Source organism: Bos indicus, chromosome 21, assembly GCF_029378745.1.
Source record: "Bos indicus isolate NIAB-ARS_2022 breed Sahiwal x Tharparkar chromosome 21, NIAB-ARS_B.indTharparkar_mat_pri_1.0, whole genome shotgun sequence".
Lineage (NCBI taxonomy): Eukaryota > Metazoa > Chordata > Mammalia > Artiodactyla > Bovidae > Bos > Bos indicus.
Window position 1 is genome coordinate 14,422,590 of NC_091780.1, and position 17,923 is coordinate 14,440,512.

A 17,923-nucleotide genomic window follows, 5' to 3' on the forward strand; every position below is an offset into this window, starting at 1 on the left:
GAGTGATTTCCCTCTTATTTCTCTCACCTTTTCACACCACTGGGGAGGAAACAGGGTTAATTTTCTCCAACATTTCCTCTCCCTAGCAAACTGCCACTGTCCATTTATACACATGAAAGGAGGTCTGATCTGCCTGTTTTTCTGGAACTAGACCAAAACAGCATGTTACTTAACGCAAGGTTCCCACAACCAGGGCCCAGCAGCTAACTGGGCCTTTTTCAGCTGGTTCTGAATTAATGAGTTTAAAGACTCTACAGAGTGTGTCCTGAAGTGTAAAGCAAGAGGATTAGTTACACAACTTCTAAGGCTCCACTGAGCTTGTAATTGTCCTTTAGGAAGCTCACATCTCACTATTCTCAGAAACAAAAATAATCTTCCAGCAATCGAGAACAGGAGTTACCTCAGACCTCCATTCTCAGTCAAAGGAATGGAACCTCAAGATCTTTGTTTCTTACACTGAATGTTAAATATTACATAAATTTTAACAAGAGAAAAAGCAGACGGCTCAACTGGGAAAGTCACATAAACGCATGTCTGTAATGAAAAGCCATCTTTTCAGCGTTGAGAAAAGCAGCTCACACGTCCTTGCTTTGGAGCTGTAGTCTATTCTGAAGTAAGAATTCTTGCTTTGCCACCAAATACTGACGAAATTAAGAGCTGCCATCTGGGGAAGGAATGTGCAGACAGACATAGGTGCTTCCCCTCCCTCCTTCGCCTCTCTGTGCCGCCGTGATGCTGCACATGGGTGTCCGGGCTGGCGCTCTCAGGAATACCAACAGTGCGGAGAAGAGGCAAATGCCAGGTGCCTATCAAACCACGCTCCAAAGCCACTGTCAGGCTTCTAACCCTGAAGAAGCAGCCTGGTTACGCTGGCAAATTTGAAATCATCCATGATCACTGCGCTGTACAAGTTGTTGAGAGCCTCAGAGGCAGGCTTCCTAAGTGTGGAGTGACCAGGCCCAGATTTGATGTGCAACTGAAAGATCTAGAAAAATGGCAGAATGGCCTGCTCCCGTCCCGTCAGTTTGTTTTCATTGTACCAACAACCTCAGTGGGCATGATGGACCATGAAGAAGCAAGATGAAAACACAGGAGGGGAAACCTTTGGATTCTTTTTCAAGGGATATAATACATATTTGCAAATAAAACACCTTGAGGGGGTTTAAAAAGGTACTTTTCACCCTGTATGTTCTATGAGGACAGGAAAATCCTGTCTTGTCTTGGTTCACTATTAAATTCTCAAGGCCTACATGGGTTCCTAATGCACAGTAATTAGGGAATACTTGAGTCTGCAATTGAACTTGGTGAATAAAATTCATGAGTACAGTCTCAAAGTACCTTTAAACCTCATTGTCTCATCTCTCTTCTTTTTTCCCAAGACTACGGTAATCTTATTACAAAAAGTGAAGGATAATTTCACAAGTTCAACTGTCAGAAAACTTTCTCTAAATGGGATGGCCTGTACAGCAATTGGGGAGCAGGGGAATCACAAGACTCTTTAGCACCAGTATGTAAATTAAAGATCTTCTCTCGTCTTAGAATAATTCCTTCCACACCAAAGATTTGGGCAAATTACCTTGCTATTTGTGCTCACGAATAACACAGTATGACACAGGTAGCTGGCTATTACCCTCCCAATAACTAAATAACAAAGTACTTTTTACTTCAGGCTAAAGTGGTAATTACACATACAGGGCAATTCCCAGAAGTGATTTCTCTTAATCAAATACATATATATACATACATACATATATATATATATATATACACACATACACACACACACATATATATATGATTTTTTTTTCTATAATATACAATGGACTTCCCTTGTGCTCAGTGCTAAGAATCCACTTGCCAATCCAGGAGACATGGGTTCGATCTCTGGGTCAGGATGATCCCCAGGGGGAAGGAAATGGCAACCCACTCCAGTATTCTAGAAAATCCCACGGACAGAAGAGCCTGGTGGGCTACAGTCCATGGTATCCCAAAAGAGTCAGACACGACATAGTGACAAATAACAATAATAATATACAATGGGGCTTCCCTGGTGGCTCAGATGGTAAAGAATCTGCCTGCAATGCAGAAGACCCAAGTTCAATCCCTCGGTTGGGAAGATCCCCTGAAGAAGGGAATAAAAAGGAGTAATTCTTTGCATCTAACATCTTAAACAGCCAGAAACAGTAGAGAAAACATCAAACATAATCTTCTACGTACTTGCACCAGGAGTGAGCAAGCCAGTTGAGACCTTCCAGCTGATAATCTCGGAGCTCCAGATTCTCTCCTCCTAAATATGCCGGCTGTTTCTTTAAAGCCACAAATCGTGGTCTCTGCTTCAGGGCCTGAAATGCAGAATTGAACAAAAACCAGGTATGAAGAAAACCTTCTTCATATGTTAACCTGTTAACCTTCTTCATATGCAAACCTGTTCATATGTTAAAATGCTAACCATGATTTGTGCACTCTACATGAAAGCATAAGAACTGAAATTTCACATCTGTATCACCAACCACACCCAACCGACCATCAGTTCCTGCATCGCTGTCTACATGCCCAAAGCCAGACTGCAGCCCGAGATGTTGTTAGTCATTGCTTCTTTCCTGAAGTAAGCTTGTGAACATCATTAAACAGCACTGACTCTGCATCATCTCTGCAGCGGGGCAGTGAGTCACCTATTTTCCTCTTGGCGTTACCTTACTCTCTAAACAGCACAAAACAATGCCTCTCGGGAAGTCTGTCTACGCTACCGTAACAGCATTTGTCAATTCTGAAAAGCAGCCCACCTCCCTTGAAGCCCCAACTCTGTGAGTCTGGCTTTCTGAAGGAAAAGATGCTGCTCTCACCTTCACAGGTGTGAGGATTTGGCAGCCTAGTAAAGCCATGTCTCTATGGTTTGCACAAAATGTGTGTTCTACGGGCAACTCAGTTTGGGAAACACTGGGTTAAAAAGTTACATGCATCCCATGGCTCGTGCCTTTTCAAGTCTACCATGTTTGTGGATGCCGTGAGTTAACAGGAGAAGCTCATTCAGGAGTGCATCCCAGAGTGATGTGCCCACAAAAGCCTTTTTTGCAGGGAGCATTTCTCTGAAGATGAGCACTCTCTGGAATGAGTACCCTATTAAGAAGTGTCATCCTACTAAAGTATTTGATAAGGTAATTACTGTTTGTCTCAGCTCTCCTCTGTGAGCAGCGGGCAGTCAACAGAATCAGATGCCTCACTCGCAGCTGTCCACTCCCGCCAAGTCTCCCCACAAAGCTTCTCCCGTCTGACCCTTCAACTGCTGCTACCGTCCTCATCCTCACACCAACTCTCCCTTCAGGGGCTTATTCTACATCTTCCTGGTGGGACCTTCTGGCTTTAACAATTACTTACTCTGGAGTCTCCAACACAGAATCATTAGATTAAGCTTTCTAAATGAAATACTGTTTCTGGCCTGCTGCTCTGCTCAAGAGGGTAGGCTTATCAATACCCACAGGATAAAGTCAACATATCCTTCAAGGTATTCAATACATACACACTTTGATTTGTCAATATCACCTCCCTCTTCCAACCCTGAGGCCCGGTGGTCCCCCAACTATATTACAAGAACATTTTTCTCTTAGTATCTTTCACAAGAGGGCAATAACCTGGGCCCCCTTTTATCTTGTCTAACCAGCTCCAATCTATTCTTCAAGGGTAGGGCACTTCATGTACCACAACTTCCTCTAGTTTTAAAACCCCTTCAGTGATCCCTGTGGCTCAGTGACTTCTGCCTCTGGATATCGTCACACTCACTGACCTCCAGTGACACACTGCTTTTTATAGGTACAGGTTTGGTTCTATGAATCTGAAGACAACCTCTCGGACAAAGAGGCCATATCTTAAGTATAGTTTTATTACTGAGGACCCAAGCATTCCACTTTATACAGGGAATAAATACCAACAAAAGATAAGGATCTGTACAACCAGTCTAGCAGAGACTGGTTGATCCAGTCTCTGGATCAATCAAATAAGAAAGCCTGTACAGATCCTTGTCTTTTGTAGAATTCAGAGTCACTTCCTTTTCCTGCCACTTCTCTTTAAAGTGCTTTAACTCTTTCAAGGAGTCTCCACAGTATCTCTGAACTAGATATATCTAACTGGGTAAATAATAAGATGAAATGAGTCAGTAAAGCCATTATACAACACATCCTGCTCTCCTGTTTTAATGGTTTTCCTTTGATACCAAGATTAGGTCATCTTCTTCAACATGAGAACTGTCCTTTACTTCTGTAGTCTTTTCTCTCCCCCACATCTGTGTGTGGCCAGACTTTTAAGCAATACACCTTTCCCCGAAAGCCCAAACGCCAGCAGTCAGCACACCTTGCATTCTCTCGTGGGGATGGTTTTTGAGTTGTTGCGACTGTGGAAGCTGTCGATGCAGCTCTGGAATTTCTTTCCGATCAGGGCTTCGTCTTCCCAGCTGCACTCTGAATAGGGCAGTCCCATCCACTTGCATAGATACTCAGGTTCGTTGGAAGGGGCCGGCTTCCGGCTGTGAGCTATTTCACATACAAAAATTGACAGATCAGCAACTGCCAATTAAAGGAGAGGGGTGACATTCTGTTTTATGTGTAACCAAGGCAACACCACGTGGCAAAGCATGCATTGCTCTTAGACAATATTTATAAACAAAATCTCTCACTTACCTGGAAAGTCTGTTTGACCCAGTGTAGATTTGCTTGTCTTCACAGCTAAATAAATGGAAAATCAGGTAAGTTATCACAAAACCAAGAAAACAGTGACATTTCAGGCCCTGTGAGCAAGAGTACAAATATACTCTACTATCTCACATCTTAACAAAATAAAAAAGAGCCGTGTTGTTCTCACGACCCTGTCTGGCCCCATTTCTCTGTCTCCCTACCCCCACCTGCAGCCCCACCACCCCATGGATTCATCCCCCGGGCCAGGACTACTGCCGAGCGGAAGGACCAAGCCCCAGTCCTCCCTGACTGGCAACGCCACCTGCCGCCCGAGCCACCTGGTGCTTGGCACGCCTACCCCCTGGCTGCCACCTCACTGGCGGGCCTTTCTCACGCTCCTCTGTTGGTTTCTTCACAACTTTCAAAAGCTGGAATGCCCTCAGACTTCTGCTCTCACCATGTGTACATTTCTTGATGATCTCATTAAACCTCAGGCTTTAAATACTATCTACACAGAGATAAATTCTCAAGTTTCAATCTCCAGCTAAGACTGAGTTCTAAACTCCAGATTCACATACTCTACAGCCTTCACAATACTATCCACTTAGATGACTGTGAAGTATATCAAACTGACAAACTAAGCTCTTGACTTCTCTTCCCTCAGTCTTGCTATTTCAGTAAATGGTACCTCCAATCTCCTGTTTGCTCAGGTCAGGAATACTGACACCACCCCTCTGTCTTCCCCCATCTCCAAATCTACCACCAAGTCTTGTTAGCTTTTCCTTCAAAATAAATCTAGGCATCTGACTATTCTCCAAACTTACACCTGCAAAAATACATTTTTTAATATCTATACATTACTCCCAAAAAAGGAAGTTCCTTTATTCCTGGAACTCCAACACTGCTTAAATGAGTTTCCATGTACTTACCTATTACTCTTTCTACGATCTGATACTGTTTGTTCAGCTCCGAGGCCAGCTCTTGTTGGCAGTTGAAATATTCCACATCTTCAGGAGAAACCTTCCCTAACCTGGCCAGAAGTCAAACAAGGAAGAGTACATACTAATTAGATCTGGAGAATCCATACTCATCTATCAATGCAAAGTCAAAACAGGAAAGGAAACTTAGTCTTTACTTTCATATGTCCCTTTAGTAATCTTGTACTAATAATTAGGCCAGAGATTTTAAGAAAAACATGTAAGACTTGTAGAAAACACTGAAACCTCAGACTTAAAGGACACACCAGTTGTTCTTGCTGATGTGGTCTGTTTTATAAAGAAACCTAAAAATAACTATTTTGTGTGATAAATTCATGTGATCTGTGATAAATTCATGTATCTTAATAGACAAGGCCAATAAAACTCAGATTATAAGAAAAGATGTCTTTTTTTCATATATGATGGACTTTAGGAGTGATTAAATGTTGACATTTTTAGAAAACCAATTATTTTCAGTTATAAAACAACACCAGCAACTTGAAATTAAATACTACTATAACTTTCAAGGACTTTCAAAATTCTAATAATTGCTTTACAAACTACCCATACTCAGAGATATATATTTTTGTTTTTGACTCAAAGAAAAAAAGTATCTGATTTACTGAAATAGCATATTCTGCACAGTAATCAAACAGGAATTGGAACCCATTTGTCCCTACTCCTAACACTAATTAACCTGATCACATGATACTGAAGCGTGTGTCTCCAGGGAGACCTTACACTTCTTATTTATTATCAGTTTAGGGGTGTGTGTATTGTGGCCCCACGTTTCTCATACAACTTGACATGTTCAAAGCTGTAAGCAAGCTAAAAACCACAAGGTGATCACAGTTTCAGAACATTCCTGTCACATCATTTCTGTAAACTGTAAAACCAAGATTAGTTTTAAGTATACCATATCCCAGAGAGTTCTAGAACACTAAACTTCTGACACCCAGGCTAGGCCAGCACAACCAGAGAAAGTGACAAGGTGCTCAAGGACATGAGCCTGGACTCAGGCTGCGGGCGTCCAGGGCCGCAGAGCGGCTCTGCAGCTCACTGTCAACAAATAGCACTCTGTACAAATCTCACAGGCTTACTGTGAGGACTGACGACAAGATCAGGTCTGAAAAACGCCCCATACACTCGTTGTTATTATTAAACTCTACAGACTTTCTGGCTATACATAAAAATACATACTATCTTCAGGTCACAGTTTTATAAAAGGTAACCATGGATGCCTCCACGTTCATTCAGTCTGACAGAGGCAAAATTTGATATTCTAGACAGTCATGTTCTCCACCATTTAAAAACTCTCCCTTCCCCCAGGCTGCAAGTGTATTTCTTTTATCTAGGAAAGGTAATGTACCACTGCTTGATTTCATCCTCTTTCTTCTTGAAGTTCTCTAGTTTTTTCAGACCCTTCACTTTCTGTTGCTGTAAGGACTCTTCACTCTCCCATGTGCTGTGGATATATGACCAGCCCTTCCACTTGATGAGGTACTGGACTTCGCCTTCATCCTTTTCAGGGTCAAAGTCGCTGCTAGGGTCTCCATTAGCTTCGACTGCATACACAGTGGTAGAAGCTCCCGTGGCTGCAAAAAGATTCAGTTAAATTTTAAGAAGTCTATGAAACCAGACCCTGAAAAGCTTCCCAAATACACAGTTATCTAAAGAGTCTCTTTTTGGATGAAGTACCAAAATCCTTTATCTTCAAATATGCAGATATTCACAAACAATACAGAATGAACATGCCCAGCAATTTCAAATGTTTTCAAGATGCAAACCCAATTTTTCCCATTTAAACAGTCTAAAATTTGCTGGTGAAATCAAAGAAATCTTTGTGTTCAAACACAATAAATACGGAACAGCAACATTCTTTTGTTTTGGTCCCTACTAACTCAGACTAAATACATAAAATTTGGGCCTTTCTGAGCAGAGAGAAATCTGCCAGCTTCCAATGGCAGGGAAGTGGCAGCAGGAACCATGTCTAGCCGCAAAGGTGGCAAGAAGCTCCTGAAGCAACGCAAGCAGCAGGCTGAGGAGATGGACAAGGAAGCAGCAGCATTCAAGCAGAAACAAGAGGCGCAGAAGGAACTCAGGGAGCTAACAGCAGAGGCTGCAGGGAAGGGCCGGGGCCATAGGGGGTTAAGAAAGCCAGAAAAAGGGAAGCTGTTTCTGTGCCTGAGGCAACAGTGACCCTTAAATCCATTCCTCCTTCAACATTTGCGCTCCCTGCCCTAACGCTTGTTGCCACCTATAGCAAGAATGAAGCACTGTCTTTGCATACCTCCTTTCTTTCCCAGCCTTGAATCTAAGACCTTTTCAATAGTTTCACTATTATCCTGCTGTTCATCAACTCCTTCTCCAGTCATTTCAATGAGGTCATCTGAGTCAGTCTCAAAGTCATCGTCTTCTTTATAACTGCATGAGGAATAATGCCGAATAAATAAGAAACTATCTTTTCAGATCCAAAATTACCTTACGTAAGATCATTAGGACAACCCTTTTGGCTCCAACATGGTGTTTTGCAGATCAGCCACGATAAAGTGGGCTCAAAGTTCATTTTTTTGTTCCTGCTTAAAGTATTACTGCATGTTCACAGATAGCGGCAGGAAGGCTAACTCATATTTCAAAATAAAAACTGACTAAAGTGATTTTTGTAAGCAAGACACAGAAAACTACAAGGACATTCTTATGTTTTCATTTTTTAACAACATCATTATTATGTATAAACAAGGAAACAACTACGAAAAAAAGAAAATGCATAATGAAAAAAATTGCCTAATGAAAAAACTGGTTCTAAGATTAATGCATCAACCCTGCATTTTGTCTCCCAATAACAAGAATATGAAATTTAAGTCTTCAAGTCACTGAGCATGCTTCCTGGTACTAAAAATATTAAAACATAACCTTCCACCATATATTATATTAACAACAAAGGGTTTGGGAGTTACAAAAGAGAAAAACACAATGCTGGATGCAGTACAGCTAGCTATAGGAGGAAAAAGTGCTAAACTACACATTAATATATTCAAAGCCTAGTCTTAGCTTTCAAATTATTAACTGGATTCACTTAACAGGTTATTAATAACTTCAGGATTCAGCTTCACCATCTTTAAGTAGACCAAAAGAAAACTATGTACCCTTCTAAAATGAAATTAAATGCCCTCTGACTGGTATAAAGTATGTATGTTTTGTATCTATTCCTTTATTTCATTTTCTATTAATTATTCATACACTATCATAACCTTGATAAGATTATTACATCCATGTAACACTATATAAAGAAACTGAAAGTCGCTCAGTCATATCTGTTTGCGACCCCATGGACTATACAGTCCAGTGAATTCTCCAGGCCAGAACACTGGAGTGGGTAGCCTTTTCCTTCAATAGGGGATGTTCCCAACCCAGGGATGGAACCCAGGTCTTCCGCATTGCAGGCAGATTCTTTACCAGCTGAGCTACAAAGGAAGCCCAACACTATATAAGCTGAAACTCAAAGGAATTTATCTGATTGAAAGTATAATTCAAAAGTAAGACTGCAATCCAAATGTGTTTCCTAAAAAACAGTGCTATACTTTTATTTTTGTTATTTTCTTGGCCAAACCACAGCGTATGTGGGACCTTATTTCCCCAACCAGGGATCGAACCCGCACCCCATGCATTAGAAGCATGGAGTCTCAACCACTGGACTGCCAGGGAAGTCCCAAAGAATGGTATGAAATGAAGATAATGTCACTACCACTCAAGGAAACGTGAATTTGAAGTAGTTCTCTTCATAGGAATGAAGGCTTGATATGATTTATCACTATTATTTCCATTTTCCTATTGGCCAGGACCATTCTTTTTGAAAGAACCTTTCTGAATACAATCTCAAGACACAGGTCATTATTTTCACCTGTCAAATGTCTGATCCTGGACCTATTAAAAGCAAGCTCTAGCCAGTTACACTATGCCCCTTCCTCTCACTAATGAAACCCTTCCGGGACATCACCTACCTCACATTTTTAGCTGCTCTGCGGCGTGTCTGCCTTTTGGGAGCTTCATCATCTTCATCCTCATCATCAGAAGAGTCTTGCTTTTTCCTCTTTCCACGCTGAGTCTTAGGTTGCTTTTTAACACGAGGTTTGGGCACTGTTCTAAAGTGAGAAAAGGAAAAATGGCCAAGTCCTTATTTCATCATTTGGTGTCTACTTCAAATCTATATAACTGTACTGCCCAGAGCAGGGCTTACCATAGAGATTAACCAAGGGAATGTTAAGACATGAATATTCCTAGGTCCTGTTCCATGAGATTCTAGTTCATGAGAAATCTGCTTCACTAGAAACAAAACGGTTCTACTGCTGACACCCTCCAGTCATTTACAGGAGACACCGTCGGCCGCTGTGACTGCAGGTCCCACACCCACGGACTTATCCAACCAGGGATCAAAAACTTATCTGGGGGGAAAAGAAGTCCACAAAGTTCCCAAATGCAAATCTTGAAACTGCTGCCCATTAGCAGCTGTTTACATAAGTATTAACATTGCAGCAGGTATTAAAAGTAATCAACAGATGACTAAAAGTACACGGGAGGAGAGGCCTAGTCTACACGGAATACAACAGCACAGCATTTCATATAAGAAGGGACTTGAGCATCCGTGGATTCTGGCATCTATTTAGCATCCCTGGCAAGGATGAAGGGAGGACCGCACTGGGGGTTCTCAGGCAACGACTCTCCACCGCTCCTCAGGATCGCCTGACACAATACACACACGGCCTGTTGCTGAGGGCAGCTCTTTTCTGGGCAGTTTGGAAATATCTACCAAAGTTACTAATGTAACCATTTTACTTCTGGGAATAAGTAAAAGATACAAACAGATATAAACTGATACAGGCACAGTAAACTATTCACTGTGGTATTTGCAATAACAAAAGATTAGGAAAACTGAATAGTCATCAAGTGGGACTAGTTCAATAACAGAATACTTGTTATTGTTGTTCAGCCACTAAGTTACGTCAGACTTTTCTGCAACCCATGGACTGCACCAGGCTCTCTGTCTACTAGTATCTCCTGGAGTTTGCTCAAATTCATGCCCCTTAAATTAGTGATGCTATCTAACCATCTCATCCTCTGTCACCCCATTCTCCTTTTGCCTTCAATCTTTCCCAGCATCAGGGTCTGAAAACAGAATACCATGCGACCATAAAAAACAACAGAGGGAGCAGTTTTCCGTGCATTGGTAAGGAAAGATTTCCAAGAGAGATAATGAAAGAAAAATGCAGGAGAGGATGCATGGAACGTTATCATCTGTATAAAGAAGTAAAGGACAAGAAATAACTACACATTTTTTCTTCCATGTATATAAAAGACACCTTGGAGACTACCTGAGAGACTGTGCCCTGCCACAGACCACGGGCACAGCTGAGGAGATCGGCCCTCTGCAGGCGGCGCCTCCCCTGCAGCCAAGACTGAGGGCCACAGACTAGGAGCTCTCACAAGGAAATCAAGTACTCCAGCAGCGGCGAAAAGTGAGAGGAGAAAGACAGTGACAGAAACTCACAATCACAGCCATCTCTTTCTCTCATACTTGCCATAACCAACACTCCACAGACAGATGACCAGAGAGTCAATAAAAGATGGGTAAAATCTAGAAGACAGACCTGGAGTGGATTCCAGGGCTGAGAGCTGAAACTCAGATGAAAGGAGACAACACTAATGAATCTCCCGACAGGGGTGGAAGGTGAGGGGGGAGGTACAACATCCTAAGCCATGGACAGACAAATATTTCTGCTGTAAATGGCCAGAGGATAAGTATTTTTTACTTTCTCAGACAAGAGGCAAAGTTGAGGCTACCAAATAGGTACTTAAATAACAAGAGAAAATAAATTTCAACAAATATTTTACAGAAAAATTCAAAATAAAATAATAATGATCAAGTGTATTTTTTGTGATACAACATCTACTAATGAGAAGAACAGAATTCTTTTTGAAGTGATGATAGCATTTCACTTAATTAGTGTTCGAATTTAGTGTTCCTTATCATGAAACTACAAATGTTCACCAGAAGCTATACTGAGGGACTTCTCCAGTAGTCCAAGGGGTTGGACTTTGCCTTCCAATGCAGAACCCTGGTCGGGGAGCTAGGATCCCACATGCCTTGTGGTCAAAAAATACCAAAGCATAAAACAGAAGCAATGTTGTAATAAATTCAATAAAGACTTTTAAAATGGTTCACATCACAAAAACTTTTTAAAAACAAGCTATATTGAGTTCACAGGCCACATAAAAATGGGGGGGGGGGGACCCCCGCAGGGAGTGGGATTTGGCCCAAAGACAACATTTGCCAACCCCTCCTAACACTGCAAGGAGAAAAATCTTCTTGGGGCCTCGTTGCCTCCTGTCTTCCTCCCCCCATCACCAATACCTTTTGTTGCCATCTGTCTGATCAGAAATTACCAGTTTCTTCCCACTTCCACCTACTTCCATCTCTGGACAGATTCTTTGCTTAATGTCATATAGATCGTACGAACAGGGTAATAAACAGTCAAGTATGTTTCAATCAGCCAATTAAACGTAGGAAAAATTAGTTCTCCCCAAAAGAATCTGTACCCTGGTCAAATACACAGAGAGATTTTTTTTAAGAGTGGAAGATATATTTGTTCCTCAGAACCAGTCCACCTGGAATATGAAACAGCAAGATTCACTCTCTAGCTATGTACCATGCAAACACACAAAATCCACAGCAGCTCAGTCATCTAATTACTTGCTAACGAAGCAGATGAGCAAGAAGTTAATCAGGCATTCAGAATCCAGAGTCACAACACACTGCAGCTTGGCAACTGAGGCCCCCGTGCCAGCACTACACCGTCCTCCTCAACCTAACACAGACTGAGCTCAACCAGAGGCAGGGACGCGCAAGCACGCACGGCACCTTCTGGGGACAGGTCTTCTGGCTTTCACTGTCTGCTCTGGTTCGCTCTCTGCACTGGAGCCTTGTTCCTGTTCATCGTCCGAGAGCTCCCATTTCCGTTTTTCTCTGTGATCAAAAGCAAAGCAAAATTTTTTTTTTTCTAAAAGAGTTCCTCGAGATCGTTTCGCTTGAAGAATCTGACAAAACCAATTTCAAGCAGAAGAGCCAAAAAAGGCAGAAAGTGTATATTTTAGATATTATGCTAAAAGATTTGTTTTAGCTTCAAATTTTGGTTGGGTTCCTTCCTGCGATGTGTAATATCTATTCCTATTTTGTATCCGGTATCAAAATAAATGATGAAGCTAAGGCTGTATTTTTTTTTTAACTATTGGTTCTGAAAAAAAAAAAAAATGTTGCCAATTCTCTAATACTCTATTTTTATTTACTATTATCATTGATCAGACTGAAGCTATAATATATACTAGATCAGAGGTTTTCAAATTTTAGTATGGATCAGAACTATATAAAGGATTTGCTGCAAGAGTTTTCTGGGCCACAGCCAGTTTTTGATTCAGGAGGTCTAATGTGAGGCCTAAAAATCTGAATGTTACCAAATTCAGATGATGCTGATACTATTGAGAGAGTTCTCTTGAGTACTACACTAGCTATCTTCAGAATGTTGATTAAACAATCCCTAAAATTATGTTATTAATGATAAACCTACCACCTACTAATTAACCTGTCCAGCTAATGAAGTAGTTTTAATAATCACTAAATACAGTAGGTGTCCTTTTGCTCATCAAGATAACAGATGGCATGGGAGAGCCATACCCTATAGGTGCCCTGCTATGCCCCAACAGTTTCTGAAGTTTCCTTGAAGACCAAAAAAGAAATCACAGGAACTCAGCTCATTTCCCACCTGCAGGGAAGAAGGAAGGAACACACATAATAGCAACTGGTCGAGAAACATCCAGGGAAACAAAAAACTCAACAGGCAAGAACCTGGTTTAGGATTTCTCTCTAAACAAAACAATTACCATGTGCCTCTGGGTCTCTGTACAGAAAATGAGGTTATGTTAAAGACAACTGCTGTCAAATTGCAAAGTCAAGTCAATATTCTTCATGGGAAAATAACTCAAAGTAATAGTGGAAGAACCTTTCTAAACAGTCCTACACTTGATTCAGTCGAAACATCAGGAAAGAAAATGTTCTCAAGCCTTCCATGAAAAGGCCATAGAGCACTTCCACGTACATTACTCAAGTTCTACTGGCACAAAGGCAGGCAAGTGGAGATACACCTTTGTTAAATACAAAGAATGAATCCTATCAGTCTGCCAGACAGGTAGAGTGTGCTTATGGACAGTGACTGGTAAAATATTAAGGTCTGCTATTATCACCAATACCCATCCCTCCCTCTTTAAAGCAAACCATGCTTTGGGCACCCGCCTTATTCTCGTTTCCTAGCGCCTCATACAATAAATGTGTTCTAAAGGATCCAAGGAATAGATGGTGATGGCCAGGAGGAAAAAAGATGTCTCCAGCAGTGGGGAGACTGGCACCTAAGGATCTAGCCTTCCTTGGCCAAGACTAGAACAGTTTATTTACCCCTTAGAAGGAGCTTACAGTCAAACTGGAGAGCAGTGGTTTCACAGGAAACAAGCTTGAAAGAACATGCACGTAAGACCTAATGGAAAGCAGATGAGATGAGAAAGATCTACAATCAAGTGTCATTCGTAATTTCTATAACTCTGCCAGGAACTGAGACTGTTATATCAGAGTAGCTAATGAGGTCTGCTTCAACAATTTTAGAGACTAAAGTGGCAGTAGACACTGAGAGAATGGAGGTTGAGAGTTTTCCAGTTAAACTGCAGATCTGTAGACGTACAGATAACCAAGAGGACTTCAAATCTTCCAATATGAGAAGGTACAAAAACTTAGCCAAGCAACTGGTCCAAAGTACTCTTCCCACACAGAGGGAAAATCAAGCCCAGTGGGAACAAGCTGTTTGGTGTATGTCAAACCCACATTTCTGCTATTCTCAACAGAACCTACTGAAGACCATTCCAGGAGGAGCTGAACAGTTAAGAGGCTTAAAAGGTTGAAAGAAGTTTTATATATATGTATCTGAAATTGGTGGATTATTTCAAATTTCATTTTAATTTTCAAGAATGGTGGGGGAGGGGGCAAGTTAGGACCAGCAATACTGTTAATTCTGTCTAAGTGGTGAAGTGAAAAGGGCAATCAATTACTAACAGATTACTGCCCCAAGGGCTCTCCAACAGGTGAAACCAACGTCCACCCCTAGAGTTTGCTGGCTTCTCAAATAATGTAGACTGTAGGAGGAAGACTCCCTGACTAAGCCATATTATAAGCTGGGCTACAAAGAGAAGTCTCAAATATAGGATCATGATTGAAATATTTTCCATGTTAAAGGAGACTTGAATTGCCAGATCCAGTTCTAAGAAGCCACCAGTGGGATTCCCTAAATGGGACTCAATAGAACTTTGGCCAAAATTTTGGGAACTGAGGGAAAAAAAATACCAAGATTTGACCACTGAGGCCTCAAGGCCATATAAATAGATAGGAAAAAGTCAGAATGCAAGTTAACTAGGTATGGTTTTCTTTCTTTACTGGGAAAAAGTGGATTCCTTTTTTCTTTACTGGGAAAAATCGAATCTAAACAACTATAAAGAAGGGAATGAACAAAAGCCATTTTAAAATAAAATAGGCCTAAAATTTGGCCAAGAGCCACTGAGGCTTCCTAATTAACTGTCTTTAAGAGCTCAAAGAAGGGAACTCCTTTCTCCTCCACTTTAGAAGGCAGATAAGGAAAACAGGGAACTAACTGCTTTAACATCACTGATTTTCAGTCGATTTTCCCAAAGAGGATGGTGTTCAAAAGCAAGTCTCAATGAAGAGGATAAATCTGTTCTAACAAGGACTCTCTTCTGCTGTGTCACAGGACTGTGACAGACTTCCACTTTACTGCACTGGAAAGGAAGAAACAACTATAATCTCAACTATAATCTCAGGAGAATAACTTCAAATGATTACAGATAAAATCATTTTTTAAATTCCAGGTGGAAAAGAGGGTTCTGGAACCACTGTTCAGTGGAGCTGAACACTACTGGGACTGCAATGAGTCAGCAGAAATCCTACCCAACATTTCACAAATTAGGACAGCATGAATAGGGACTGCCTTACCTACCTCCTGCAAAACCTCTATGCAGGTCAAGAAGCAAGTTAGAACTAGACATGGAACAACGGACTGGTTCAAACTTGGGAAAGGAGTGTGTTGGTTATATGTTGTCACCCTGCTTATCTAACTTCTATGCAGAGTACATCATGAGAAATCCAGACCAGATTAATCACAAGCTGGAATCAAGACTGTGGGGAGAAATATCAACAACCTCAGATATGCAGATGATACCACTCTAATGGCAGAAAGCGAAAAGGAACTAAAGAGCTTCTTAATGAAGGTAAAATAGAGTGAAAAAGCTGGCTTAAAACTCAACATTCAACATTGAGCATCCACTCCCAACACTTCATGGCAAATAGATGGGAAAAAGGTGGAAGCAGCGACAGATTTTTTTTTCTTGGGCTCCAAAATCACTGTGGACAGTGACTGCAGCCGTGAAATTAAAAGATGCTTGCTCTCTGGAAGAAAAGCTATGACAAACCTAGACAGTATTAAAAAGCAGAGACATCTCTCTGACAACAAAGGTCCACAGAGTCAAAGCTATGGTTTTTTCAGTAATCATGTACGGATGTGAGAGTTGGACCATAAAGAATTGCCAATTAATTAAAAGAATGTTTTCCTCCTCTAAGCTTTTAAAATGCTAATCACATGACTCCAGCAGAGTTAGTCCCTTCTAAGACTGTAGTCCTTAAAGTGTCAATGTCACAAAAGCAAATAAAGTCTGTGAAAGTGCTCCAGACTAATGAAAGCTGACATCTAATACAATATTTAACCTGAGACTGGATTCTGTACTGTGGGTAGAAAAATATTATAAATGACATTGTTGAGTTGAATGACCAAATTGGAATCCAAATTAGACAACGGTATTGTACCAATGTTAAATCTATTTACCTTAAAATTGTATTTTGCTTACAAAAGAGAATATCCTTATTCTTAGAAAACACACACTTAGTATTTAGGGGTTAAAGACCATGCTGTATGAATCTTAGTCTGAAATGGCTCAGAAAAAATATTACCTTGTGTGTATACATAAATATATATAAAGAGAACTCTCACAATGATAAAGCAAATAGGGCAAAAACGGTACACAGTGGTGAATCTCAGTATACAGGATTCCTTGTACTGCTCTTACCCTTAAAATTTTTCAACTCTTTGAAATTAATCCCCCCAAAAAAGTTTAAAAAATGGTTCCTTTTAAAAACTTTAAAATCTGTGAGACAATCTGCAGTGTTTTGGAAAAACACTGCCCCGTGCTAATATTTCACAATGTCCACTCCTCTGAGCGCGTCTCGCTCAGTTCTGAAGCCCATGTGCCCACACACTAGGTTGTCGCCCTTGCTGAGACCACAGAGGGCCCGGCAGTGCCGCCTCTCGTGACCTGAGTCTCAGCACCTGCAGGACCTCCCCTAATCTATGTTACTAACTAAACTGACTTGGGAGAAGAGCTCTCCACAAACCCCAGTGCCCTCCAGCTGCCCAGAGGAGGGCATGGCAGGAGGCCAGCCCAGGGCCCAACCAAACAGGCATGAGGAGAACCTCCGCTTACATAAGTTCCTAAGGAAGAGCCCAGAAGTAGACAAGCAGCCTCACAGAAGACACCCCCTCTCCCTCTCCCCGACAAGAAGTGGAAAGGTTCTACTCGGGCAAAGAACAGTCACAAGGGCCTCTGAGAGCTGCGTACTTTGGAGAGCTCTCAGGATTGAAAGGAGAGGGAAAAGCAAATACAGAAATCAGTCAAAATAGCAAGTCTGATGTATTACACAGGGGCTGAAAGCTGGAGGGATTCTTACACCCACATAAAGCTACATAAATGAGGTGTTCAGGGACTTCCCCTAGTGGTTCAATGGTCAAGACTCTGTGCTCCCACTCCAGTGATGAAAGGTTCAATCCCTGGTCAGGGAACTAAGATCCCACATGCACAGTGGCCAAAAAAAATTAGGAGTTCAGGTTTTCAAGTACAGAACATTTAGATTCCCACCAATGGACCAGCAGAATGTAGCCAGACGGTGGAGGAAAACACACGTGCATGGACTTCCCAAAAAGCCTCTGAAGCCTTTAGCCTGGGAAACTGAGATCTCCTAAGCAGGCCCTGGGATGGGGATAGAGCCTTCTGAGCTGCCACGAAGCAGGGGCTTGCCTACAGTCATCATTTCTGCAACTCTAATGAAATATTTAAAGCACAAATGGA

The 17,923-nt window shown here is 41.5% G+C and overlaps 1 protein-coding gene across 11 annotated transcripts in view; it reads right to left on the bottom strand.

The window, feature by feature from the left end:
* Window positions 1–17,923, bottom strand: part of CHD2 (chromodomain helicase DNA binding protein 2) — a 112,138-nt gene that overhangs the window by 68,123 nt on the left and 26,092 nt on the right. For 10 of the 11 annotated variants that reach the window (XR_011562553.1, XR_011562554.1, XM_019983305.2 and 7 more), the window contains 8 exons: window positions 12,558–12,662; window positions 9,643–9,783; window positions 7,932–8,065; window positions 7,011–7,236; window positions 5,594–5,694; window positions 4,671–4,715; window positions 4,345–4,523; window positions 2,218–2,342 (listed from right to left, as the gene is read on the bottom strand). Coding sequence is in view for 9 of the 11 variants with exons in the window: in XM_019983305.2 (XP_019838864.2) it covers window positions 2,218–2,342; window positions 4,345–4,523; window positions 4,671–4,715; window positions 5,594–5,694; window positions 7,011–7,236; window positions 7,932–8,065; window positions 9,643–9,783; window positions 12,558–12,662 (1,056 nt within the window). In the remaining 2 variants the exon portion in view is untranslated. The remainder of the gene's footprint in view (window positions 1–2,217; window positions 2,343–4,344; window positions 4,524–4,670; window positions 4,716–5,593; window positions 5,695–7,010; window positions 7,237–7,931; window positions 8,066–9,642; window positions 9,784–12,557; window positions 12,663–17,923) is intronic. The other variant, XM_070775055.1, reaches the window with a different exon arrangement.